General features: G+C 46.5%; 1 protein-coding gene across 1 annotated transcript in view; it reads right to left on the bottom strand.

The window, feature by feature from the left end:
* LOC126204372 (LIM/homeobox protein Lhx1) overlaps positions 1–27,885 on the bottom strand; it is a 487,576-nt gene that overhangs the window by 24,732 nt on the left and 434,959 nt on the right. Inside the window, exon 7 of the mRNA XM_049938745.1 lies at positions 10,956–11,229. Within this exon, the coding sequence (XP_049794702.1) occupies positions 10,956–11,229 (274 nt within the window). The remainder of the gene's footprint in view (positions 1–10,955; positions 11,230–27,885) is intronic.

Genomic DNA, 27,885 nt, shown 5'->3' with positions numbered 1-27,885 from the left:
AAAGTAGTTTCGTTAGTTATAATATGGCTCAATTAAAGTTGCTCGGAAGACATCAAATTTGGTTTTCTCGAGAATCTTTTAGAGTTGCATCGAAATGCTTCGGCATATTTGTGAACTTAACGTATAATAAATATAAAAAATTAAAAAAATGAGATTGACTCGTGGGCTCTCGTAAAAAGAGAAGTGCGTTGTGCCAAAACTAGATGTCTATACACGAAACGGACAGAAATGCAGTTTCTGTTTCTTGTAGTTTATCAGCAATTTATAAGGTAATCAGAGGCACCCTACAGGTCTGCAGCAGCAGTCGTTGTACCCCTGTCCCTTGATGGGACATGCGACCGCGCTGAAGTATTGAGAGCCTCCATTCCGTTAGCTGTGCACATCAAACAGGGGCAGCTCCCCCGCGGCAGAGCCAGTGCCGGAGCCGGTTTGTTTACGTCGGCCGCTGACGAAATGCCCCCGAGGGGCGGGGCCGTTCCCGAGCGGCCGGCGTCCCGGCGGGCGGACGAGTCGGCCGAGTCATTGGCCGGTGCCGAGAAAGGAGACGCCACAAAAGGGAACAAAGCGAGCGCGGCAAAAACCCCGGCGGCCAAACAAGAATGAGCCGCGCGAGCAAAAAGGCGGCGCGCATCGCTCGTTGTCAGCCAGCGGCCGGCGCCGGCTGCCATTGTCTTTTTAATAATGGGCGCCGGCGGCGCAGCGGCGTCCCGAATCGGGCGTCCCGGTCGCCGGCGACGCCGCGGCGCGCCGATACGCGGCGGCCAATAGCGGGGCAAGGGGCGCCGGTCGGCGCCTGCGCCGCGCAAAAACGCCGGCGTGACGTATGCCGCGGAGTGCTGCGCCAGCCGACACGCGACGCGTCGCAGAAAAACACCTGCCGACGTGGCGGAGGCGTGAGGGCTGGTTGGTTGGGCAGGGGACCAAACAGCGAGGTGATCGGTCCCATCCGATTATGGAAGGCCTTTCAATCCCGGCAAGCGCGAGGGCCTCGCGGTGACACACGCGCAGTCGATCTCTTCGTGCGGATACTAAACGAGCTTCTTGACGGCGTGTGGCCGAGGGTACTTCCCTGTTTCGCGAATGGTGCGTGGGAAGATTGATTGTCAGTAAGCCTCCTTATTGACTCTAATTTCTCGAAGTTTTCGCGAGAGATAAGTGGGAGGAAGCAATATGTTATCCGACCCCTTCCGGAAAGTGCTCTCTAAAAATTTCAATACTACCCTCTCCGTGATGCGCAACGCCTCTCTTGTAACGCCTGCCGCTGGAGTTTGTTGAGCATTTCTGTATCTCTCTCGCGCCGACTAAACGATCTCGTGACGAAACGCGCCGCTCTTCATTGGATCTTTACTCTCTCTTCCATCGGTCCTCAGCGGTAACGACCGCAGACTGATGAACAGTACTCAAGAATCGGTTGAATAAGCGACTTGTAAGCCCCTTCGTTCGTGGACGAGTTACATTTCCTTAAGATTCTTCCTATGACTCTCACTTTAGCATCTGCTTCTCCTACTATTCACTTAACGTGCTCATTCCGCTCGAGGTCGCTCTGCATAGTTACTTCTATATATTTGACTGTAGATATTGTTCCCAGCAATATGTCATCGATACTGTTGTTGTAGACTAGTGGATTTCTTTTCGTATGTACGCAAAATATATTTATTTACATTCAGGGTCAACTGCTAGTGCCTGCACCATTCATCGATCCTGGTCCGATCCTCAGCAACCTCGTATTTTTTCACTGAACGGTAGCTGGGAACGGTCTCAGATGCCTTCTTGAAGTCTAGCAACGCGACATCAACCTGAGTGTCGAACAGAGCCATCTGAGATTCTCACGATCTCTTTTCGCAGAATCCATGTTGACTTTCACAGAGAGGATTATCGACCTCCAAAAACCTCATAATTCTTGAGCATAAAAACGGTTCTACAACTAAGCGAACAGTTCAAAGAAAGCTTGAATCTCATTTCAAATAGGTACCCCAACAATTATAATTGGTGGTGACTTAAATCTACCCTCGATGTATTGGCGAAAATACATGTTTAAAGTCGGTGGTAGGTCCGAAATCGCACTGAAAGCCTTCTCGGAAAATTACTTTGAATAACTAGTTCAGGACCCTACATATAGTGTAAATGGTTGCGAAAACATACTTGACCTCTTAGCAACAAATAATCCTGACCAAATAGGGCGCAAAAATGGTTCAAATGGCTCTGAGAACTATGGGACTACTTAAACCTAACTAACCTAAGGACATCACACTCATCCATGCCCGAGGCAGGATTCGAACCTGCGACCGTAGCGATCGCGCGGTTCCAGACTGAAGCGCCTAGAACCGCTCGGCCATGGAGTTTTTTTTTTTTTTTCCCACCTCTCAACGATGTGAAGAGCCGCCAGAAACAACAAGTGGTTCGGATTCCACATTACACTGTAGGTCTCCTTTCCGGTTGGATAACAGGGGTAGGTTTGGGACACGCAAGTCACCGAAGAGGCGTTCAATGGAAAGACTTGCACCAGGCCATTGAGAAATCACTATTATCTACGTACATAATTAAGATTGTACGGAACCCCCAGAGCCCAGACCGAGAGAGGTGGCGCAGTGATTAGACACTGGACCCACATTCGGGAGGACGACGGTTCAATCCTGCGTCCGGCCATCCTGATTTAGGTTTCCTGTGATTTCCCTAAATCGCTCCAGGCAAATGCTGGGATAGTTCCTTTGAAAGGTCACGGCCGACTTCCTTCCATGTCCTTCCCTAATCCGATAAGACCGATGACCTCGCTGTCTGGTCTCCTTCCCCAAACAACCCAACCCACTTATGCAGTTCTTAAACAGACTTGGTATCCGTCAGATCTACAGCTTTCATATATGCAGCGATTGTCGTAAACAGCAACTCGCATTACCTGTAAGACGGTCGGCAGGCAGTAACGACGGCGACTCAGTCTAACAGTGGTGCGTCCCCATATAAAGGCATAGGATCCCGGTCGTAGGGACCGGGCGGCCAGCGCCGGCAACCATTCTCGGCTGCAGCTGCCGACTTTCGCGGCTTGCGATGGTATCGCGCCCTGCTGACCCGTGGAGAATCGAAAGCGCCCGCTCGCTGACATCTCGGGCCACTAGGTCCTTCCTACGGCCGCTGTGTGGGCGGCTAACGCACGGCGCACACCGTGAACCTAAATTGTCCTGTCAAGAGCCTCGCCGTCGAACCTTACAAATTCTCGCCGCTCCCTACGGTGGCTGTCAATTCACTGCCAGACAAGCACGAGGGAAGTTAGTGTGCTATTGTTATGAGCGAGATCGTCAGCAATAGTTTTCCTTCGCCAACGCACAGTGGAATGCCGCCCTCGCATAGGCGAAGTTGATGAGCCTCGTGTCAACTGATCAGAATATATGAGCGAGACAGATGACTTAATACCGTGCGGAATACAGCAGATAGTTAGCACCCACTAACGGAAGGAACGTGCACCAACTAAAACGGTCAGCCGGTCCCAGTGGCACGTTGCCTGTCTGACGGCTTCCAGGGAGACAAAATTTCAATTTTCAGAATCTCCTGTAATTATTTACCGAATTTAAAATTTTAAAATGTCGTCACAATTTCCTCGTTAAGATTCACATCTTAAGTTATAGGTAACACAATAACTCAGTATTAAAGGTAGAAACTGTGTATGTCTTGTGACATTGTAACTAACAACGCGCATGTCATCCAGAACACATTCGTCCATTATTAAAGAATGAAAGGACTTAAATAACCGACTTCCAACAAATTGTTCAAAATTTATAATAAAAAATAAATACATAAAATCGCTTACTACATCCTTTACGTGCAGTAATACTTCAGCATCAGGTATGATGTTTCAATTTATTATTTGGTTGCCGGCCGCGGTGGTCTAGCGGTTCTAGGCGCGCAGTCCGGAACCGCGCGACTGCTACGGTCGCAGGTTCGAATCCTGCCTCGGGCATGGATGTGTGTGATGTGCTTAGGTTAGTTAGGTTTAAGTAGTTCTAAGTTCTAGGGGACTGATGACCACAGATGTTAAGTCCCATAGTGCTCAGAACCATTTTATTATTTGGTTACTGCTAACATTATTTGCAATACACTTTGCATAAAGTATTTTCATGTACCACAAAATGTTGCTGTACATTTATATCTAGCTCAAGACATGTGGGGTCATAAACACTAGCTTTTCTTATAACGGAGCTGTTTTGTAAAAGATCAAAAATTGTTCAAATGGCTCTGAGCACTATGGGACTTAACATCTGAGGTCATCAGTCCCCTAGAACTTAGAACTACTTAAACCTAACTAACCTAAGGACATCACACACATCCATGCCTGAGGCAGGATTCGAACTTGCGACTGTAGCAGTCGCACGGTTCCGGACTGAAGCGCCTAGAACCGCTTGGCCACTACGGCCGGCTGTAAAAGATCATTCACTTATTTAAACAATCGGGGTTTGGGGGGCGCAGAGGCATTGTTACTGGTCTGCGTATATTACCACACAATTAACTGCGCTGTTACAGTGAATAATGATTCTTAGCCATCCTGTATGGCAGTTCAAATGGTTCAAATGGCTCTGAGCACTACGGGACTTAACTTCTAAGGTCATCAGTTCCCTAGAACTTAGAACTACTTAAACCTAACTAACCTAAGGACATCACGCACATCCATGCTCGAAGCGAAGCAGGATTCGAACCTGCGACCGTAGCGGTCGCGCGGTTCCAGATTGTAGCGCCTTTAACCGCTTGGCCACACCGGCCGGCTGTATGGCGGTTGTGGTGTTCTTTCCGAAAAGACCACTTCAGTTTGCGAACAGTCTATACTGTCTGCAAGTTATTTTCCTTGTCATATCAGAGCAGATTGTGTTGTCTTTCTCCATTTCCGTAACATCTGACACAAAAATGGGGTCTTTTCTTAATGAAAAATCGTAGAACAGTGTTTGCTGCTGCTTTAGAAAGTCCTTGACGTAAGGTAACGGGAGTACATGTACCAGTATCCTAGAGAGAGCTGCGTTGTCGCGATAATTTGAAACAGATTAGGGCGTAAGAGAGCCCTGGTTACTCTGCCGCATAAAGTTGCTGTGGCGTAGAGAGCTGAGAAATAAAAACACCTCATCTGTCAGATATATCTCGTTTCTGCTTGCCATTGAAATACGCACGCGGTTTGTTGGTTCTAGAGATGAGATGTTCTCATCAGGTTTTAATTACGCGCACTTGTTCGCTTTGTTTGGCGTTGAGAGCTGTAACACCTGCATCTAGTATCTGGCCTTTAATCTTAATGAGGATCGTGTCATTGCTAACCCCGTCCGAGAAGCTGACAATTAGCACGCCTGCGCGAAGTGGCTTGCGTGAGGAGCAGTTAGCACTCCTGCACATCAGTATTTCCAGCCAGCGGAGTCGTTTACGTATATCCAGATCATGAGCGATCCTGTTACACTACCCTCGAGTGCACCCGTCGATGCTTGTGTTTCTGTTAAACGAACACCGTCCAATATAGCGTAACGCTTTCTGCAGAAATGAACTAATTCTTCCAGAATGAGATTTTCACTCTGCAGCGGAGTGTGAGCTGATACGAAACTTCCTGGCAGATTAAAATTGTGTGCCCGACCGAGACTCGAACTCGGGACCGGTTCCGAGTTCGAGTCTCGGTCGGGCACACAGTTTTAATCCGCCAGGAAGTTTCAACTAATTCTTGTTCTTCTCAAAATGAAACACCTTTTAATAATGATACGTAATTATCATCGGGAAATAAACTTAGAAGTGAAGTAAACAAACGGTTCTGCTACAAAAACTACAGTAGTTTCCGTGTTAAACATCTTAATTTACTGCCAGATCATCAGTGAATCGTACACAGACACAGCACACAGTTACGCGTCTAATTTTCATATGTGAAATGCAACCTAGGAAGGAAAAAATACAACAGCCACTGAATATACCTTACACATGCAAAGTGAATCGAATCTGGGAAATTAAATAGCTTTATTTCCACGCGATAAACGAGTTTTGTTCATAAAAGAACGATTATATAGTTAATGCCAGTAATGACCAAACCAACAAACTTGTTAAACTGATTATTTTCCACAGTAGCTATTACCTACTTTATTCCACTACAGATTACGATCACATTATTATATGCAAGTGATCAACGTACGTCGTAATATCGCATGACATTAAATGTCCGTCAGTACTTTTATAGCATGTCACAGGTTCTACATTTGCGTATACCGTTCGTCCAAAAAGTTCCGAGATCGATTTTATTCCGGGTGTGTAGGCGACGCCAGCGCAGTAACCAGTGGCAGCTTGTAGTAACAACAGATATACATTCGACCAGTCAGTTGTGAACAGGCAGTGTTAAGCAGTGGACGAGCGGTCGTACTGTGTCACAAATCGCAATAGAGCAACATCTCTAAATCAAGTGTTCAAGACATTCTCCAGAATGTGGACGCTTGGCACTACTTGACTAAAATGCAAAACGCGGACCATTTTTTCTTGGAACTTGTCAGCGCGGACGATGAGACTAATTATTAATACGGACCTACACGAAGCTACAAAGTGCTGAAATTCGTATGAAGGGTCACCTCTTTTTGGAAATCTGTGGTAAGGTCTTATGGGACCAAACTGCCGAGGTCATCGGTCCCTAAGCTTACACGCTAGTTAAGTTAACTTAAACTAACTTACGCTAAGGACAACACACAGACCCATCCATGACTAACAGAGAACTCCAACAACCTGTGACGGGGGGGGGGGGGGGAGGGGGGGGGGAAATCAGACGGTAGTGGTAATATAGAACACTTTCTTGTTTGAATCAGAATACTGAATTTAAAATGTGGCTATTCCGTAAAAATGTCACCTCTGTTAGTGTATACGAGGGTCATTCAATAATTGGTCAGGGGAAAAGACAGTTAGTAGGGCAAGCTTGGTACTTTTATGGCTTTAAGTTAGCATCACTGTGATGAGTCCAGATCAGCTGATGTATCAAGTTTTGTTTTGTTCATAACCTCAGAAATACATTTCAAGATGGTGAGTCCACTTGAAACGTTCACATTAGTTGAACAACGTTCTGTTATTCGTTTTTTTAGAATGTCTAAAGTTTATGGTGAAGGTTATATGAATGATGCAAATTTTTACAAGTGGGTAGAGCAGTTCAAAAATGGTCGTGACTCGGTGACTGCCGAACACCGTTCTGGCCGACCAGTTGCCGTTTCAACTCCCTCACTTAAAAGTCGAATTGATGACATTTTTCGTGCCGACCGCCGTGTGACTGTGGAAATGATAGTTGTTAAGATTCAAGTTAGTACTGGTACAGTTCGTAACATTATCTGTAACAAGCAGAACTAGGGCAAAACATGTGCAAGATGGGTCCCAAAGGAGATGACGCTGCTACACAAGGAAACAAGGTTGAGAGTGTGCACAGAGCTAAATGAACGTTATGAAAGAGAAGGTGAGCACTTCCTCAACAAAATTTTAACTTGTGATGAAACTTGAGTTCACTATTATGAGCCAGAATCAAAAAGGCAAAGCATGGAGTGGAAGCACACAAACTAACCCGTCAAGAAAAAATTCAAAACTCAAGCATCAGCAGCAAAAGTCATGTTGACGGTGTTTTTGGATGCTCAAGGTCCAGTATTTTGTGATTATCTCGAGGAGCAGCGTACAATAAACAGCCAACACTACTTCGATTTGCTTTTAAACAGGGTGAAGCTAGCCATGAGAAAGAGACGTTGTGAATCTCAGAGGAGAGGTGTGATTCTCCAGCAAGACAACGCACGTTCTCATATTGCTCAACTAACCCGTGAAAATGAGCTGGGAAGTGCTACCTCATCCTCCTAGTGATATCCATTTATTTGCTGCACTGAAGGAGGCATTACATGGGAAAAGGTTCCAGGTCAACGAGGACGTGAAAAAGTATGTGGGAAATTGGTTCAAACATCAAGATAAAGAGTTCTTTGCTGCCTGAATAAAAATGCTTGTAGCCCGTTGGAAGAAGTGCACATATGTTTAAGGGAATTATGTTGAAAAGTAGAAAAAGTATTGTTTTGTAAAAATAAACGCCTTTTTCTCCAGACCAATTAGTCTCTTTAATTATTGAGTGACCCTCGTATATCTATTATAAAGAATCAGTAATGATTCTGATGAAAATGAACACGTTAAATAATTACAATAGGTTTTTTAACTTTCCGTAAGTTATGAGCATTTTGAAAATGATAAAGCAACACTGCCAGTTTGGTTTCTTATAATGAACACGTAAATAATTACAATAGGTTTTTTAACTTGCTGTGAGTTATGAGCATTTTGAAAATGATAAAGCAACACTGCCGGTTTGGTTTTTTATTAATGCAATTATCAAGTTGTATTTTGACGTCACACGGAAAAAATTCGCAAATAACAGTTTTATGAGCTATAAGTAATATTAAGATTGACAGTTTAAAATTCTTCACGAACCGTGTACGTCTACTCACGACAATAAACAATGAGATACTGATCTTTGCTGCCTCTTGTAGCGGAAAGACAACATTACGATTGTGATAACTGAAACTTCAGCCAGATGGCATTACTAGTCTTCAAATCTACGGTGTTTCATATTGTTGCCACCATCACCGTTACCCTGTACGGCTGTTGGTCATTTTCCTTTCCTGCTCCACTCGCAAATGGAGTAAAAGAAAAACAACTATCTGTGTCCTTCCGTATGAGCTCCAATCTCTCTTCCTTTGTCTTCGCGATCCTTACGCGAACTGTAGGTTGCCGACTGTAGAATCATTCCGCAGTCAGTCGGGAACGTCTTCTTCCCTCCAGGGATTGCTATTTCAGTTCAACAATACACGCTTGTTGATAGAATCTACCGGTACTATATATAGCAGCGTAATTCTGAATTGGTTCGATGTCTTGCTTTAGGCTGACCTGGTGGGGATTCCAAACACTCGATCAGCATAATAGCTTAGGCTTCCGCGGCCAGAGTCAGTTGGCATAAAAGTTTTCTGGGTGTGGTACCCCGTCATAATGTATAGAACTACGGCCAGAAGAAGGCCGCTGAACCGTGACTGGAACGTTGGTTTTTCTCCAGCAGCAGTAGTTTTATACATTATGTCGCGGTACCACACCCAGAAAAATTTTATGCCGACTCGATCAGTACTCAAGAACGTATCGCAGTAACTCATGAATGTATCACACTACTGCACTACACGTGGATTCCTGAGTAGATGACCTACACTTTCCTAGAATTCTCCAGATAAACCAAAGTCGACCGTCCACCTCCCCTGCTACCGACTCAACTGCTCTTTCAATTTCGTATTGCTATGCAACGATACGTCTATATATTTAACCGGCGTGACCCTGTCAAGCAGCACACACCTTATAGTGTATTATTTTTCCTAGTGTACATTTATAAATGTAGACACGTGAACTATGGCGACATTGTTGCACAGTTGTGACCAAACAAGACCAACGTGCTGTTATTCTTTTCGTGACTGTTGAAGGACAACCACGAGCAGACAGCCATCGGACAGTCAAGAATGTGTCTGGGGCAGCATGTCCGTCGAAAATGAGCGTTGTTGATTGGTGCACCAAGTTGTGTGGTGCAGTTTCATGACAATGCTAGCAAATGTCGTAACTCAGAAGTTCCGAGAACTGAAGTGGGAGACGCTTGAGCGCCCGCGCTCTAGACCTAGTCCTTTTCTCTTCCCATACGATTATCATGCCTTAGGTCCCTTAAAAAAGGGCTACAAGGGTCGACGATTCCCATCGGACGAGGATGTGCAACAGGTAGTTACGGACTTCTTCACGGTGTTTTACCAAAACCTGGTATGTCGGTGGTATGATTGCCTCAGCGTGCATCGCGATTTTCCCAGATTGGCACACAGATTCTGGACTGTACGGCCTTTGAAAGGAAACTTTTTGACCGTCCCTCACCTGAGTGACGAAGCATGAAGTAGAATACCATCTTTTTGTGAAGAGCAAGGAATCGCAGTGGATGTTGAAACCTTGGAGGTCGAAGACCGACGTGTCACAATCGAGATGACAGTCGAAAATGTAAATATTAGTCATGTTTCAGTTTCAAACTAGTGGCAGGACATTTTAAACTTGAGAAAAGTCGCGGCTTCTCACACACCTTCAACAAGTCCGCGAAATAGAGGCATCAGCAGTGTCAGGTGACTTGTTTAACCGTCTAGTCACCGTGGACTGCTTTTTGGTGCATCATTATGATCTCGAGATGAAGCAGCAAAGCAAGCAGTGGAAACATATGCATTGACCACCGCCGAATAATAGGAACACCCAACTATTATCCGTCAAGGTTATGCTGAGTGAGCCGGCCGGGGTGGCCGAGCGGTTCTTGGCGCTACAGTCGGGAACCGCGCGACCACGACGGTCGCAGATTCGAATCCTGCCTCGGGCTTGGATGTGTGTGATGTCCTTAGGTTAGTTAGGTTTAAGTGGTTCTAAGTTCTAGGGGACTGATAACCTCAGACATTAAGTCCCATAGTGCTCAGAGCCATTTTTATGCTGAGTGATGTTTGGAACTGCTGTGGAGGGGTACCAAGGGACTACTCTGGTAGGGGGAAAATCGTCACAGGAACATGACAAAAAAATCTCCTGATAAGGTTATGGGGGGCTTTCAAGATGAAGCGTCGTGTGATGCAGCACAAAGGTGCGGTTTTGCTCAACGCAGTCATTCATGTAGCTTCTCTGGGCTGTCAGCTTTTGCACCGTGCCCCGAATTCTCTTGACACCACTCCCCGTGACGTCCTCCACTTTACTCGGATGATGGTAACATTACGGGGCGGGCATTTTCAGAGATGAAAAGATGTTTTTGAATGGAACGTGTCCTCAATAGCTAAAATGCAGATCTATACAAGCAAAGTTTCTGGGGAGCCACTTGTAATTGTGGGAAATGTGGCTCATTGTTAAGGAAGGACTAACTCGATCAGCAAGTTTGATAGTGAGAGCCTAGGTTTACGACTAGGGCTGGTGCTGACCTGGTCCGGCGAAGGGCAGCGGCTGCGCCTGGTGCGGGTGGTGGCCGGGGAAGAACTCGTGGTGGAAGCCGGCGGGCCCGCCGTAGCCGAACTCGAATTTGCCGTCGGCGGCGAAGTAGGGGAAGCCGGGCGGCGGGTCGTCGAGGCCGGCGCCCGGGCTCAGGTTCATGGGGAAGCCGCGCATCTTGCGCGAGCTGCCGAAGAACGGCCCGCGGCCCATCGACGTCAGCTGCTTCAGCCGCCGCTCCTTGCTGCGCTTGTTCTGGAACCACACCTGTCGGCAGAGCAACGCTCAGTACCGGCGAGTGACGAGCCGGCGGCAGGATAGGCAGCTAACGTGAGTTTGTATGCTGAAATAGCGTTAGCGAGGTTTGACAGTCGTCGATGCGTTCGACTGCACACACCGTCCTGAATATTGCGAAAAGTTGCTTTTTCGATACGACAGCGTACAAACTCATGTTCGGTGCCGAAGATATTGCTTACCAGCAGGCGTTAACACATACAATGTCGACGCTCTGTAGCGCCGTGGGATGGTACTTCCGGACATGGGTCTCTATCGTCAGCTTATTTCTTGAGATACTCACTACAACTGCTACTAACTTGCTGGTATCGTTTTGTTACACACTGTGTATAAATTTGGCACATGTAAAGAAATTATACAAAATTTGCAAAATAAGGAAAAAGACGAAGAAAAAATTATACAGTGTGACCCAGAAATGTGGGGTTGTAGAGTGAAGTTCGAGAAAATGTCATCTAACGACGCCACAGAGCATCGAAGTTATAGATGCCGGGACTCAGATTCATGGGGAAGCCGCGCATCTTGCGCAAGCTGCCGAAGAACGGCCCGCGGCCGTAAGGCGCCGCTAGACCCACCCCTTCGGCAGCAAACGTGCTTTGTACACTGACGAATCGTAGGAACCACGTCTCGCAATGTCGTTTACTATTCAGGGATCGAGACTAATTGTCACGATCGCCAGCAGAGAAAATGGACATAATTGCTGCACACACAGGACTTGGCTCCTACAAATGCGATGCTCCGTTGCCTTGATGGATGAGGGTTTCGGACATGGGTTTCCATCTGCAGTTTATTTTTCTTCTGTATACGGAAAAAGAGTGATTATTTTAGAGGATTCGAGGGGGAAAGTAAAATGTGAATGGAAACCCGTGTCCAAAACCATCATCCAACGACACAACAGAGCATTGCATTCGTAGGCGACAAGCCCTGTCTGCGCAGCAGCTACCTCCATCTTCTCCAGTGGTGATCGTGGCAATCAGTCGCGATCACTTAATAACAAACAAAGTTGCGAGACGTTCCGCCTGGGGTCCGTCAGCATACAAAGTCACGTTTGCTGCCAGAGGGGTGGCCTAGTGGCAGGCGCTGGCACCTATAGCTTCGACGCTCTCTAGCGTCGTTGGATAATATTTCTGGGCATGTGTTCCTATATTTAATTTGTTTCAAAAGACACCTTCTACAATCCCTCGAAGTTTGTTGCAACATTTCTGGGACGCCCTGTATATGAAGCTGTGTACTCCAGAGATATGGAACACAGCCTACATAGAAGAGTGCCGCACTGCCTACGACTCAGGTGTAACATAGTTACGGTCAAACTCTACAGAGGCTGCAGAAGACAATGACTGCGTCATGCATCTGTCTGATGTCCCACAAATACATTATAAGTCGACATATATCCGCCAAATGCTAATTTAGTTGACACATAGCTCCATTTTGCTAATCACAGAGTACCTCAAGACAGTATCTTAACACAGGACACATCTAGATTCACAGTCAAGAAAAACCTAACCAGACTTTATACAAGTGATGTCTGTCACCAGTTTCTGGATCTAGGACAACACCACTGCTTAAATACACTGATTTACAATGTCTGACCAAAAAAGTGGACATCCAGAACATTCGGCATGACGACGGTTCAAATGGTTCAAATGACTCGGACTTAACATCTGTGGTCATCAGTCCCCTAGAACTTAGAACTACTTAAACCTAACTAACCTAAGGACATAACACACATCCATGCCCGAGGCAGGATTCGAACCTGCGACCGTAGCAGTCCCGCGGTTCCGGACTGAGCGCCTAGAACCGCGAGACCACCGCGGCCGGCGACGACGGTTCAAACCGGCGTCCGGCCACCCTGATTTAAGTTTGCCGTGACTTACCTAAATCGCTTCAGGGAAATGCTGGGATGGTTCCTTTGAAAGGGCGCGGCCGAATTCCTTCCCTCCAAACCGACCAACCATCCAAGACATGGTGGGGTATCAACGTAATTTCCTACACGTACACACCACTGGCCTGTATGTAAATGATTGAAAGTTGCAACTGTCTGTGACAGGCAGAAAGACCACCAAAGTGTTACTCGTGTTTACCAGGCCTCGTAGGTCCATGCCGGGTTTCAACAGTGTCAGATGCTTAGTGATTACTGTGAAGGCCATATATGCCACGTATTCGTGTGAGATAGCGTTATGAGCACATCATGGAGTTATGATAATAGCCTCATTGTGAGACAGTTTGATCGGCTGGTTGCATCGTGCATCGTGGGACTTTTGGATGTGACTGTGGCCCGATGTTGGGCTCGATCGGAACATGAAGGTAGGCCTATTCGTCGCTAAGGTTCTCGTCGACCACTTCTGACCACAAGAAGGAAAGATTGCAGAATTGTGCACCAAGCACATGCAACCGTTTCGCATCTCCGCCTGCTATGCGATAACATGCCATGGACTCTCTGCAACATCTTTGTCATGCTGCTGATTCAAGTCTAGCAGCAGCTAGACTAGGGAATTACCGTGTCATAGCTAATAGTACAAAACAGATGCCTGTGCTTGTCGTGGTGCCGTGATGTGGAATCATGGACTGTTGATACATGGTGTTGCATTGTGTTCCGCAATAAATCGCGGTTCTGCAGTACCCCGTGTGACCATCATTGGCAAATATGGCGGCGAGGTCCTCCTTCCAGTGTTTCGGAGAGGCACGGCGGTGATACACTGGTGTCACTGTCTGGGGACCAAGTCTCGGCTGGTACTGATTGAGTGAATTATGACGGCACAGCGGTATATCACGGACAACCTGCGTCCTCATACGTTACCTTCCGTGCGACTTACCAAGGTACGATTTTTTAACAGTGCGACGCTTGCCCACACATGGCACGTGTCTGCATGAACTGTCTACCTGATATTGAGGTAGACTACTGGTCAGCAAGATCCCCAGATTAGCTAGCAGATGTGTACGATCAGATCAAATGACAACTCCGTCCCAGCGCAGGTACCAGGTATATCGGGAACCAGTTAAAAGATTTGTGGTCCAGCTTCTCTCAGGAGAAAATAAGACAGCTTTACAACGTCCTTCCCCATCCGAATCAGTGGAGAGATCCAGGTTAGAGAATGTATACATCATACTGATGGAGGGCTCAAACTGCCATGCTCTTTGTCAGTGTTGTGGTTGTTCCACCGAATGGTTCGAGCCCCCTATTTGACGCCTCTTCGGCGATTTGGGGGTCGATGGTGATGAGATGAAATGAATAACCCCACAAGACCGTGTTACAAAGCTGTGCGTGCAAAGATGCCACCGCATAACAGCAACTGCTCGGTGGTAGCAAGTTGTCTTCCAACCACATTTAATGTTTGACACCGAGCGTATTTGGCCGATGGAACATAATAACACACTAAATATGTGGTAACTCGAGTTCTGTATTCAAAAGGGAACGACGCTCCGACAATCCTTGCTGAGTGGGCGGATGTCTCTTAGCGGTCTGTACAACTGCATTTCTCGCCGTTGCCGTGTAATGCCTTACATTTCGCGTCAACAGATTAATTTTTTGTATATACCTCTGTGGTCACACAGGAGGCAAATTTCATCTTTTCATCCACTCACTCTTTCATCCACTCACTCTTTCTACTATTCAAATTTTTCCACCTTTTGCGAGACGACTTTAGGTCTTTTCCATTCCCCAGTGGTATTTACTGTGTTTTGTAGTCTCTTTTCAGTCCCAACTTTCTGGCTAGAAACAAACGATGTCTTCCGCTCGCTGTCACGAGACACACAGAATAATGACTTAGTCCCTGCGAGATGTTTTATTTGTCTGTTCACTTAAGAGCATAAAGGCCCCTCGTGTGAAGGCTCCTTCGCTTTGTGATCTTTTGCTCGCCTTGCAGCGAATTCCCAGTAGTTTGCACACTGCAAGGAGTGACTGCGGGGGACCTGTGCCTCCTTTACTCGCGCCAGCAAAACATGCGGCAACGCGCAAATGGCGCCGCCGAATCGTCGGGACTCACAAAAGAAGCGCGCTGGCTTTTTCGCCGGGTCTCCGGCCTTGAGCCGGGGGTGGGGGTTGGGACGGGGAGGGGAGGGGAGGCGCCGTGCCTGCGAGACGCGCCTTTGAGATGCAAAGGCGGCGGCAGTCGGCTGTTCCCACCGCAAGATTGATCGCACCAACTTCGCGCCCACCGCCCACGCCGGCCACGCAGGGCCTTTGAGATTCGGCCCAAGGTGGTGGCGCCGGCCGCGTCCTCAAAGGGCACCCGCTCAGCCACAGCTGGAGGGCACCAAGTTTCCCTCCCGGTGGCAGTAGCTGGGAAGAAGGGAGAACGGTAAAACTCGCCGGAGAGAAAATATGCTCTTACTTAACTGATCTTCACACACATCCCTCTGCAGAAGGAAAGTTCGTATCGAACAAGGAAGGCAACGGATGTATATCGTGCATTTCAAACTGAAACTTCGCTATTTTAATGCAATACTGAGTTTGGCTTGGTCTTCACGAAGTAAATCTCTTTCGAGGATTGCGGAACCTCTATCGGGCATTGCAGAACAAACAATATCATAAGCGTAAGTTTTGGAGCACTAATATATTTCATTTACTCTCAGCCAGTCCAACACAGTAATGAGGTTCTAATGATATTCCACTAATATTTTTCCGTTAAAGAGATGCACAGTACTTTCGATATCGATTATGGTAGGGGGGTCGGGGGATCTAAAGCTGTAACGAACAAATTTTTCTTCCTCACGTCTGAGGCACGAAACTACCAGTAGTGTTACAGTTGGAGTCTGCTGTAATTACATTATTCTATCTTTATCATAACATTTCATGTTTCAAAGAAATAAACTTTGATAAATGTTGACATGTATCTGTTATGTGGAGAACTCCGCGCTAAGCACGGATCGTGATATAAAGCGAATTGATGTGAAACGCGGTAATTTCGGCTTCTGATGTTCTGAGGAGAGAAATATATTCTTAAATATGTTAACGTGTGGTATCTGAAATTGTGGGAGACAGTAGTATATTTTTTACACTATACTGTACATGTCATAACTTTCACATAGGAGGTAGATGAATATGCCGTGCCTAACAGAAATATTACGTAAACTCAGAACGACTCCTTGGAGCCAAAAGCAAAGTGGCAGTGAGATTGAAGCGTAATGATCTATTGAGCAGAAACAAAAAGGAGGGACGAGGACAACGAGACAAGATCCTTGGATTACTGTTTGAGCGCGGCAGTATCGCCGGGGATCTTTGGGTTAGGACGGATGTCTTCCCATAAGATGGTGGCACATCTTGCTCCGTACAGTGAGGGCAGACCACTTCACGTAGCGTCAGCTGCTCCTTATTGATGTCACGACTGTTATTCGGCACCTCTAAAGACCTCATTATCAACGGGATGTCAAACCGCACGAGGAGGAGCACTGAAGCACAGGATCAGTCTGCAGCATCAGCCGGTAGGGAAATTATCTCCAGTCTCTACAGCGTGTGTTGCTATTTAGTTGGAGGAAATACGTAAACCATAGTTGCCCACGGTGTGTGACGTGATTATAAAAGCTTTCTTTTCGAGTGCAGGAAATTAAGTTATTCTGTATGCAGTAGGAATGACATATTCGACAGTATTTGTAGGTCTTATTTTATTTGCAATTAATTTCAGTGTCACAATACATCACTTTCTCGCCCCTCTAATATACCAGGTGATGTATAACAGCGACTAGCCAGTATCCATAACATCACAGAGAGGGTAGGAATAATCGATTTCCGCTGTGATGAATACCAGGTACCCACATGATCACTTGGTATCATAGCCTGAAGATGTACATGCCACAATTTTAGCTGTATTAATATTAATATTCTGCAGTTGTTTTTGTTTTCAATTACTTCATGACCCAGCGTATTTCAAGTCATTAACTGTGTTTACTCTCTGAATGCTGGATGCAGAGAATGTGGTCCACTGTATAGTTGTTTTCCTACAGCACTACGTATCATAGCTTCAAGAAGTGGATTCGATGCCTACTCATTTAGGTGAAATGTTGTACGTATAACTCAAGACATTTGTGACAGGAATTTGAGCTTCGCTTCTTTACGACTGTAAATCCAGTTTTTTAACCTCTGCTCCACATTCCACGGACTTTGGAACGGCGGTGAGATCCCATCTAGACTAGACACGTCTGTGGGCAACTTCCATGATATATTGCCAATGCTCACTGTCACATTATGAAACTAATTTAAAGATTATTCCGGAATGGGACTTAGGTTCATAAATGCCAATATGATTGTTTCCGTGGCATGAGTAGTAAAAGCACGTGAGGGGTGGTTATGCACAACCGTAAGGTACAGGGTTCGAGACCCGACGGTATAAGAACTGTTAACAGTTACAGTTTAATTTGTGAAGAGAGGAGGGTTGTAGCGTCCAGTTAATAATCACCAACTTACGTATGTGTTCTAAGTTACATTCAGTACCTCTGAATGTTTTCACGGAGTGATGCTGTTGCTGGTAATACACGCACCACGATTAGACAATGAAAACAGGCAACAGGCTAATACCACGTTTCCAACTCTCCATTGATTTCATTCTACACTCACACAACCACTAACACGAAATTGCACAGCAAAAGCGCTCATTACAGCCATATAAACGGTACACTTAGAGAATGGGTGAGGAAGGTTAGAATTTAACATCCCACCTACGACGATGGTATAAGAGACAGAGTATAAATTACGATTGGAGGAGGAAATCAGTAACGTCTCTTTTCTTTCTTTTTCTTTTTTTTTTCTCCAAAGGAACTATTCCACCATTTCCTTAAACGATTTAGAGCATATCCTGAAAACCTACATTTGGATGAACGGTCAGGAGTTTGAACAATTGTCCCTCCAGTTGAGACTGCGGCTCTCTTAGTCAGTGCTTAACTCGATACAGCTAGAGATCCGACACTTACATCCACATATTAGGACATCCACATATTAGGGGAAGGCAACAGCAAACAGCCTTTAGTACGTGCGATGAAGCATTACGTGAAATTTTAAATAAACTAAAAAGGTTACTTAACTATTACAATCCAACAGGCACTGAGAACGTGAGAGCAGACAATAGCGAAGACATTTGCTCTCAGAAGCACCTTTTATGGAAAAGCGAAAGGACGTCAATGCTTTAGAGATAGAAGGAACTCTGACGAGTTACATGAACGCCATTACAAATTTTAAGCCATTTATAACACAAATTGCGTGATATTCTTCTGTACTCTACAACAACGCTTGCAGTGATAACACAGGGTGACTTCAGACTACACACACGTTGTAGCTACAAGCCGAACACGGACACGAATTTCCTCCTCTCCAAACCAACCTACGTCGATGTTAACCTCTCCAGGGCGCGCAACCCTGATGCATCGATTGCATTAAGGGCAACATTAGCATAAACAGGGTCAGTTGTGTGATCACAGTAGCTGCTCCTTGCAATAATACTGAGGATGTAAGCACACTTGCAGACGCGTCGTCGCTGTGGAGGCTGTATCTCATATATGGTGGTGCAGGTGCCATTTGCGCCGTTGTTTGGGTTGCTTCCATCAACAACAACACCACGCGAAACCAGTAATTAGTTCCCGGCCATCAGTATTGGCAATAGGAGTCAGCGTTGCAAGTCACGGCTAATGTAATCGCCATTACGATACAAGGTTCGTGTTGTAGCTGTTGCGCAGTACTGAAACATCAGCTTTACTAAATTTATTCTAGCGCAGTCGAGAAATAGTAGACACAATACTCTAAAAACCTACAAAATTAAAATAGCCGAACTAAACAACGTCAGGCTACTTCTGTCTACATTTGCATCTCAACTTTCATGTGCTGCTTAACTGTTGTTACTACATCTATTTCAAAATTTAGGGAATGACACAGTGCTCCTGGGAACATTTCGTGTTCCCTGTTCTCGACATATGAGCATACGTCCAGCATTGTCGAACAATTACCGCTTTGGTGGTCCAGGTGTTATTGTGTGGAGAGACATAATGTTGCATGTGCATACTGATCTCCAAGTGTTGAAATGTCTCGCTTTTTGCGATGCACGAGGGACCATCATGAATCCCCATGACTTAAGTGTAATTTTTGGCCTTGAATAAAAGTGTCGTTCCTGTTCGTCCCATTGCACATTTCTTTCAGCTACCTGTTGTGCTATACTGTAACAGTTCTTTCTACTTACAGTCCAAGTTTCATCCAGCTATGTGACACATCATACGAAACACACTTTTTTCCTTATGTTTCGTACATCAGTGTAGGTTGCCTCCTTACGCTTTTCACACGTATATTTCTCAAAATAAATCATTGATGTTGTACTATCCATATACGATTAAAAATTTTTATAGGTGTATTTTATTACGCCATTCATGTTTCCCGGTTCGTTACTAAAAACTAAAGTCCCTTAGAGGCCTGAATTTACACTCTAATTGGAGATAGCTAACTGCAATTATTGTTCACAGTTTGTTCAATAACGACGCTAAATTTTATGGTTAAAAAGAGTTCATTTGGTATGGTTTGTTTGGTATTCGCAGTTTTCGCCAGGTTGTTCCATTTTCGCTATTAGCAACTCGTGTGATCTTCTATAAGGAAAATTATACCTGCCTCTTCCGGTTCATTATCTTCATATTTGCAACACGAGACACTGCACGTGAGACCGAATGTTTATGCTCCACCCCCGCCCTCTCCACTTCATAGTTCTCATCTTCATCAATATAGCTTCTTGATTTACGTACACTGATTGTGGCAGTCAGTGGTCGCATAAATTCTTTAATGGCTCTACCAGTTTCGATTGACTAGCCATTATCAACAGACAATAAAAATTTATTGGTCGATGGCTGTGTCACAGTAAGCTAGGAGTTGAACATTTCCATGTGACTTCGCGTCTCTAAGAGGATAGGACTGAGAAGAGAAAGGTCCTTTCACTTTCACTCCTCGCACGTTCTGAAGCAGCCATGAGCCAAGAAGTACTGCTGAGTTACAGATAATGTCTAGTTGTCTAGTCAGTCGCTATCGCTGTAGGTATCGAACAGTTTATGTGACCCTTGACGGCAATAAAGTTTATAACAACGCGCTCGCTAATGCTCTATTCCATCAACATGACAAATACTCGTACGAAGCAGCTTGGCGTATGAGTCGAAGCTGTTGCAAACTTGTGTTCTGTTAGAATATGTTAAGCATCTTCTCTTTGTGCCGGAAGTTGTGTCAGTAAGTATGGCGGTTGTTCATATATATTAATGCTGTTTGTTTTGTTTGCACTCCGTAATATAGAGAGGGTGAAGCAGAGCTCTACCGACAAACATTCAGAAGTGGGCTGTGTTTTGCATACGCTAAGAGCTATGGCCACTTGGCCACTGTGAGAAATATCTCTTTCTCTGATCTCCCTTTGTTTTCCATTTTTCAAAAGTGGTAGTATTACCAAAACAAGAAAAAAGTGTGCAGAAAATATGGGCTATAAAGTGTATACCTTAAGAGATATGAGCACTTGTTCGTCTTTATTACTGTGAAACACATCCTTTCTGTTGAACGAGTGCTCTTATCTCTTAAGGTATACGTTTCAGAGCCCATTTTTACTGGACATTTTTCTGTTATTTTGATTCATTACAGATGTAATGAGACGATAGTTAATAGAAAAAGTTTCAGCTGACGAAGCAAAAACAGAACCCTTATCTTGAGATATACAGAGTGGTCAGAAAGAGTCAGAAAAGCTTCTAAGTGTGTTCCAGGGTAGGTTGTGCTGAGAAATGATTGCCAAGAAAAAATTCGGTACGTTGCGCCGTTCACGAGTTGATTAGCATTGAAGTTAGCCAATTAGGTTGGTTGGTTGTTTGGGGAAGGAGACCAGACAGCGTGGTCATCGGTCTCATCGAATTAGGGAAGGATGGGGAAGGAAGTCGGCCGTGCCCTTTCAGAGGAACCATCCCGGCATTTGCCTGGAGTGATTTAGGGAAATCACGGAAAACCTAAATCAGGATGGCCGGACGCGGGATTGAACCGTCGTCCTCCCGAATGCGAGTCCAGTGTCTAACCACTGCGCCACCTCGCTCGGTCCAATTAGGCCGTTGCACACGCAGATTCAACAGGTCTGCCCGATACGGTGTCGCCGAAGGTGTTTTTCGTTTGGATTCCTAAAACCGAAAAAGAGAGCGATGGGACGGTAGTAAGGATCGAACGCGAACCGAATATTGAGCAGTCTCGTGCGCTATCATTTACGTGATGAAAACAACTGACACTAGTTCTATCTGATGGGCAGCTTTAATTTGCACAACGACCTGATGGGCTAACATCGAGGCTAATTTTTCTTCGCTATTATTTCTCAGCACAGCCTATCCTGCAACAAGCTTACTAGTTTTACAGACTGTTTCTGATTATGTAATTTCATTTGTGGGATTAAAAGGAAGGTCAGCGTTGGGCGTAATATTGATGGTTTATTGATAGTGAAATCGATTTTCAATCACATAATGATCATATTCAGTGCTGTGGTGTACAAATTAAACTCGAAGGCACTGGTATCAAGTTATTGAGAAACGATCACAATGCCTCATTGTGATTGTTTCTCAGTTTTGGTTACTGATAATAACTTGATACCAATGACTATGAGTTTAATTTGTACACCACAGCACTGAAGATGATCACTATGTGATTGAAAATCGATTTCGCTATCAATAAACCATCAATATTACGGCCGACGCTGACCTTCCTTTTCATTTAACATGTGTTGTCGTTGTGCACACAGCACTCCATGGAGTCGCCAATCAATACAATTTGTGGGATTGTTTCACACTTAGGAATGTTCCGCCATGTTCTTTGCCACGAGACATGAGTTGTAACAGCATTATCCATAAATACCTCTGGGGTTTCAAAAGACGACAGCACGGAAAGTACAGAAAATACACACGTGTCAGTGAATACAGCATCTCCATGTTTGTGACTCATAGTACAGATGGTGAACCGTTTGTGATGTAGCTAACATCAATAGGTGCGTGCAATTCGCTAAGGTCGCTGACTCGAAATGCTCAGGAAGGAGCGACGGCAGTCTATTTCGGAAATTCGTTTACTGGTTTGCTTATCTTCAGGCAGGATCTAATTGGATGCGACAGTACGGAACGGATGAATTGTCTGTTCTGACACCCCCACCCTCTAGTGCAACTATGCCACGGCGCATATAAGGAATCGAAACTTGGAGATGTGGTCTATATACCGATATACGGCAGTTTTCTGTATGTCTTGTGGTTTCCGTCTTGTGAAACCCTGCAGGTAGTTCTGAATAACTGTGTACCTGCCCATCCTGAAAACATCGAGAGGCAGCCGTCGCTTCCTCGCTGTCCCGCCAGCAGTGAGTTCTCCAGAGCGCTCCCTAACCAGATCGCAGGCTGCCGCGCGGCTGCCGTCACGCCCCGCCGCCCAGCCCGGCTTGCGGCAGCTTTCGACAACGGCGTGAAGACTCGGCGTGCGAGGCCAGCGCGAGAGGGAAACATCTCCAGATGCTATCCGCGCCTGTTTTTCACGCGCTCCGGTAATTACAATTCCGCCGGCAACCTGCTCCCCAAAGCAGTGCTTCCGCGGAGCCGCGCTCCCGTGTTTATCTGATGCGTTTCCGCGCACAGCACGTGTTAGCGCCGCTTCTGGATACGTAACCTCGAACGAGGGTTCCAGATAAGTCTAATGTCTTCATAGGTTCCCAGGAAGCCGCTCTGTAATCTGCAACAACTAAGCAGTAATAAGCAAGACTACTGATGCAGGCACGATACGACCTACCCGAGGACATTGTTTTGAGTGACTGCTAATATCAGTAAATGTTGTCGATTAAACGTATGATATCCGGTAAAAGTGTCGAGCGTACGAATCGTTAGCATCGTAAAATTCAGTTTGTCTGTAAGAAGCGGTGGTGCTGACTATCGACTTGGTACATACCCGACTGCATATGGCTACTACACGCAGTTACCTTCGTTCTGCTCAATAGGAAACTTGTTGCGACAGACCTGCATTCACTGACAGCAGCAATTCCTGGCGGTTTCAAAACCGATTGTGATTGGCTATGCATGTGTCGTATCGGCCGCCGCACAGCAGCCGTCAACTCGGCGCTGCGTGCTACAACACGCGTGGCACACAGCGAGTACCGCTGGCGCCGCACACGATGTCAACAACTGGCGCCAGTGAACGCGTCGTCACGGGGTTAGCGGCAGCGTACACACCACTGTCGATACGGATTACCCTGGCGGCGCTGCCCTTGCCACCAGAGTGAGCAACCGTATAAAGGCGCCATCTACCGACACTCTGATTGACCGGACCTGCAGATTTAAGCGAGCTCCCTGAGCCCGTTTAACCAGTTCAATCTTCGCCGATGACTGTGTTACTACCCGGCTGCTGGATTCACGACGACCGAACCGTACTGTGGCCTCCCTGGCTGGAAACTTGCGACGCGTCGGTATTAACTGGTTGACAGTGGTTTGGGCTTGTATTCTCTACTAGCGACTCTGATTTCTCCTTGGCGCTACAGCCAGCGTTGTGTAGTCGAACTTAAGTTTTGTTTTGAGTGACAGAAGGTCAAATAAATTTGGTTATCACGGAATATTTGTTGTGTTATAGTGCGGACATAACAGCGTGACACTCACCTCCAGTCTCCGTTGTTTATGATCTTTTTACGACCACTGTTCTGACGCCATGTCACATGGCTGCGAATTGCGGATCGCGCATCGTACCTTGTAGACTCGTTGGATAGTCCACGGTGGTACACCAGCAAACTGGGCAGTTTCATTCACCCTGTTGTCTCACAGTCGCCCCGTCGTACCGCGCTGATTACATACCACAGAGTGGCACCTACAGACCACTTAAGGTGAGTGGCAGAGGGTCGCGTGACAGCCTGGTGCCCCTATTGCACCGCCTACAGCACTGTGCTCATTCGAGTCGCTGGCTGATGTGTGACATTATGACAGGAAGATACTCTGTGGCAGCTGAGTTCTGTTTCATTCCTGCTGTTTTGCGGCCTGAGCAGTGGCGTGGACACCGTTCTGGTAGTTGGGCACGACTGGCAGTCGTCACCGCACAGAAACGTAATTCAGTAATATTGGGTGTCCCTTCGAGACCTCTCATATTTCAAACGCCCAGGGGAAACACAATAAATAAACTACAGTAGATACGATAATGAAGTTGCACAAGAATCTATTTAATAATCATCAGTACATATCTACATGTTGTGACGACACAGGTTCGTCACAAATCGCTAAGCAACTACCGATATAATCGTTTCATGTAGTATTCCCGTCAAATTTCTGAATGGAAAAGCAGGACCTATGGATGCTAGCATATTAGCTCGTGTTTTCCTTAGTTCGTGGGATATGGAGAGGTGTGACGCCTGCATGTCTTCGACAGTGGGTTGACAACAGCATAATTCTGATACATTTCCCAACAGAAGTTGTCGCGGCTACCAGTTGCATGAGTAAGGCGCTTTGAGTGTCTCTTAAGCCAGAGTGCTAAAAGCGCCCTTCAAAAGTGTGCTAGCCATGAGAGGTCCTGAGAGATTTGAGCAAAGCCCGTAGGTGTTCCAGAAGGCGGAAGTAGGAAAGCTGGGCCACCTCTATGTTCCCATTGACAGAGTGGGAAGGGAGCAGCATTTATGCGCCCAGATATCGTTCCGCCAATCATAAGGCGATGGACAGTATTCTGCCAACTTAAGTTTGTTAACAGATATACAACAAATGATGGATGAGAAAATTCTGCAGGATTACCCTATTCGCAGGAAGAAAGAGGAAGATTTTCAGTTTTTACAGTGGCGAACCTTGCAATTTCTTCTCCTCCTGTGGTAATTTTGAGACGTGTGAGGGACAGTCTAGTGGTGGTTCCCTTGGAGTGTAGAGGTGTCCATTTATGGGTGAGCACATGGCGGCTGCCTTTATTCCGTGTGTTGTAGATTTGCTCGTTTGTTGCACGGCTGCAGCTTGACGCGCCTTTAGTGATTGTCGAGTAAGTGTCACGTTTAGCATTTGCGTATATCTTTGTATTGCATAGCTCACAATTTGTGAGCCTGTTTAGAAACTTGCTATTGCATTTTATCTTTTTCTTTTATTATACTGGGATCTAGAGTTCACGCTATCCAATAAGTGCGTGTTTTGTGAATGGCATAGACTCGGGAAAGTGGTTTACGTACCAACCTGCAGTCTTCCAGAGAGCATTCATGTGCCCTGTGCTCAGATACAGTTTCATATTAGTTTGTGTGCTAATCCGTTAATGATTATGAGGTAACGGGTGAGTTGTGGCGCCCTGAAAATATTCTAAGTTCGGAGTTGGCGTGGCCGCAGGTGCCGCTCGGCAGGCGAGGGTCGTCAGCAACTGCGTGGTGCCGAAAATTAGCTGGAGCAAGAGGAGTGGCCTCAGCGCGTGGTCCAGGCCGACCGCGTGGCTGGGAATTCCGTGTTGACGCTGAGGACTGTGCTTTGTGTCGATGAAGGAGATTTGTATGCCGGGAGTTCCAAAGATGGCGGACTTTGTGAAACCATAATGGCAGACAATTTCAAAGTTCATTTAGAAATTAATAACAGCCAGAGAAATCATGATACATTAAAAAGAAACATGTACATCACCACCATTTTCATTTCCTACGACCGTGCTCCGATCCGGTGACAATAGCTGGCGCGTCTGACATGGGAATTCTTTGAGATGCTTTAGCATATGGTGGATTCTCACTGTAGCGTCAATTGTAGTTATTTTTTCTGTGCCAATTGAAATGAGGGAGATTTAAAAGGGACACCCTGTACTGTTGTCGTTACACTTGTGCTGTAAGCATTGTCATCATCTGTAAGTTTGTGTGGTCAGAATGACGCGCCAAATCGCATCAGACGGTCGTGGCAAGGCAAAGCGATAGTACTATTACCCGCGACTGGGTAAACGCGGGTAATGACGCGTCCACGCAGATGCTCGGCGCGCGCCGCGCCACGCCGGCCGATAGCAAACAAACGGCGCCTGGCGACGCGGGCCGAGCGGCGCGGCGCGGGAGGGGCTTTTGTGCGGCCCTCGGCTGTGGGCCGGCCGGGCTGACAGAAGGTCGCCGCGGGGGGCCCCGGGGGCGTGAACGGCAGACCCCCGCTGCGGCGGCGGCCGCGGGGCGCCGCTTTGATGTGCCGGCCGGCCGCCGCACCGAGCTGGGGCGAGCCTGGAGGTCAGCGATAGCCCCGGGCACACACGCCACAGCCCGCGTCTTACCCTCAAAACTGTACGCTGCCCGACGTCAAGTAGCTGGTGGGCTGGTCTAGCACACCACTGTTCCCTCACACTGTGTTGCCACCTCCAGTGCGCAAAGCATTCTGTCTGCCAGTTGTCAAGTAGTAAACTTTCATGGACGCGAAAATTTCACAAAATTCAAGAACCCAACCGTAACTTCAGTCTATCTCAAATTAAGAACAGATATTCAATATGCTCAGAGAAATCACAGATGTGTATACCGTATGTGAATTCCAGAAGTTTAATATGATTTTTGCAGTAGATTGAGTCCCTCGGCGTCGTAGTTCTTTCAAGTTAAATTTTGTCGAAACTCCCATAAAAACGCACGACTCTTATACACTGTGTGATCAAAAGTATTCGGACACCTGGCAGAAAATGACTTAAAAGTTCGTGGCGCCTTCCATCGATAATGCTGGAATTCAATATGGTGTTAGCCCACCCTTAGCCTTGATGACAGCTTCCACTCTCGCAGGCAGACGTTCAGTCAATTGCTGGAAGGTTTCTTGGGAAATGGCAGCCCATTCTTCACGGACTGCTGCACTGAGGAGAGGTATCGATGTCGGTCGGCGAGGCTGCCACGAAGTCGGGGTCCCAAACATCCCACATGTTGTCTATGGGAATCAGGTCAGGACTCTGTGCAGGCCAGTCCGTCACAGGGATGTTGTTGTCGTGTGACCACTCCGCCACATACCGTGCATCGTGTTGAAAGATGCAATTGCCATCCCGAATTGCTCTTTAACTGTGGCAAGCAAGAAGGTGCTTAAAACATCAATGCAGGCCTGTGCTGTGATAGTGCCACGCAAAACAAGGGGTGAAGCCCCCTCCATGAAAAATACGACCACACCATAACACCACCGCCTGCGAATTTTACTGTTAGCACTACACACGCGCCAGCCGGAATGGCCGAGCGGTTCTAGGCACTTCAGTCTGGAACCGCGCAACCGCTACGGTCGCAGGTTCTAATCCTGCCTCGGGCATGGATGTGTGTGTGATGTCCTTAGGTTAGTTAGGTTTAAGTAGTTCTAAGTTCTAGGGGACTGATGACCTCCTATGTTAAGTCCCATAGTGCTCAGAGCCATTTTGAATTACACACGCTAGAAGATCATGTTCACCGGGCATTCGCCATACCCACACCCTGCCATCGGATCGCCACATAGTGTACCGTGATTCGTCCCTCCACAAAACGTTTTTCCACTGTTCAATAGCCCAATGCTGACGCTCCTTACATCAAGCGACGCGTCGTTTGCCATTTACCGGCGAGATGTATGGCTTATGAGCAGCCGCTCAACCATGAAATCCAAGTTTTCTCACCTCCCGCCTAACTGTCATACTACTTGCGGTGGATTCCGATGCAGTCTGGAATTCCTGTGTGATGGTCTGGATAGATGTCTGCCTATTACACATTACGACCCTCTTCAACTGTCGGCGGTCTCTGTCAGTCA

The sequence above is a fragment of the Schistocerca nitens genome, chromosome 9 (assembly GCF_023898315.1).
Source record: "Schistocerca nitens isolate TAMUIC-IGC-003100 chromosome 9, iqSchNite1.1, whole genome shotgun sequence".
Taxonomy (NCBI): domain Eukaryota; kingdom Metazoa; phylum Arthropoda; class Insecta; order Orthoptera; family Acrididae; genus Schistocerca; species Schistocerca nitens.
The sequence above is the reverse complement of the archived record's forward strand: the minus strand, read 5'-3'. Positions and strand labels throughout refer to the sequence as shown.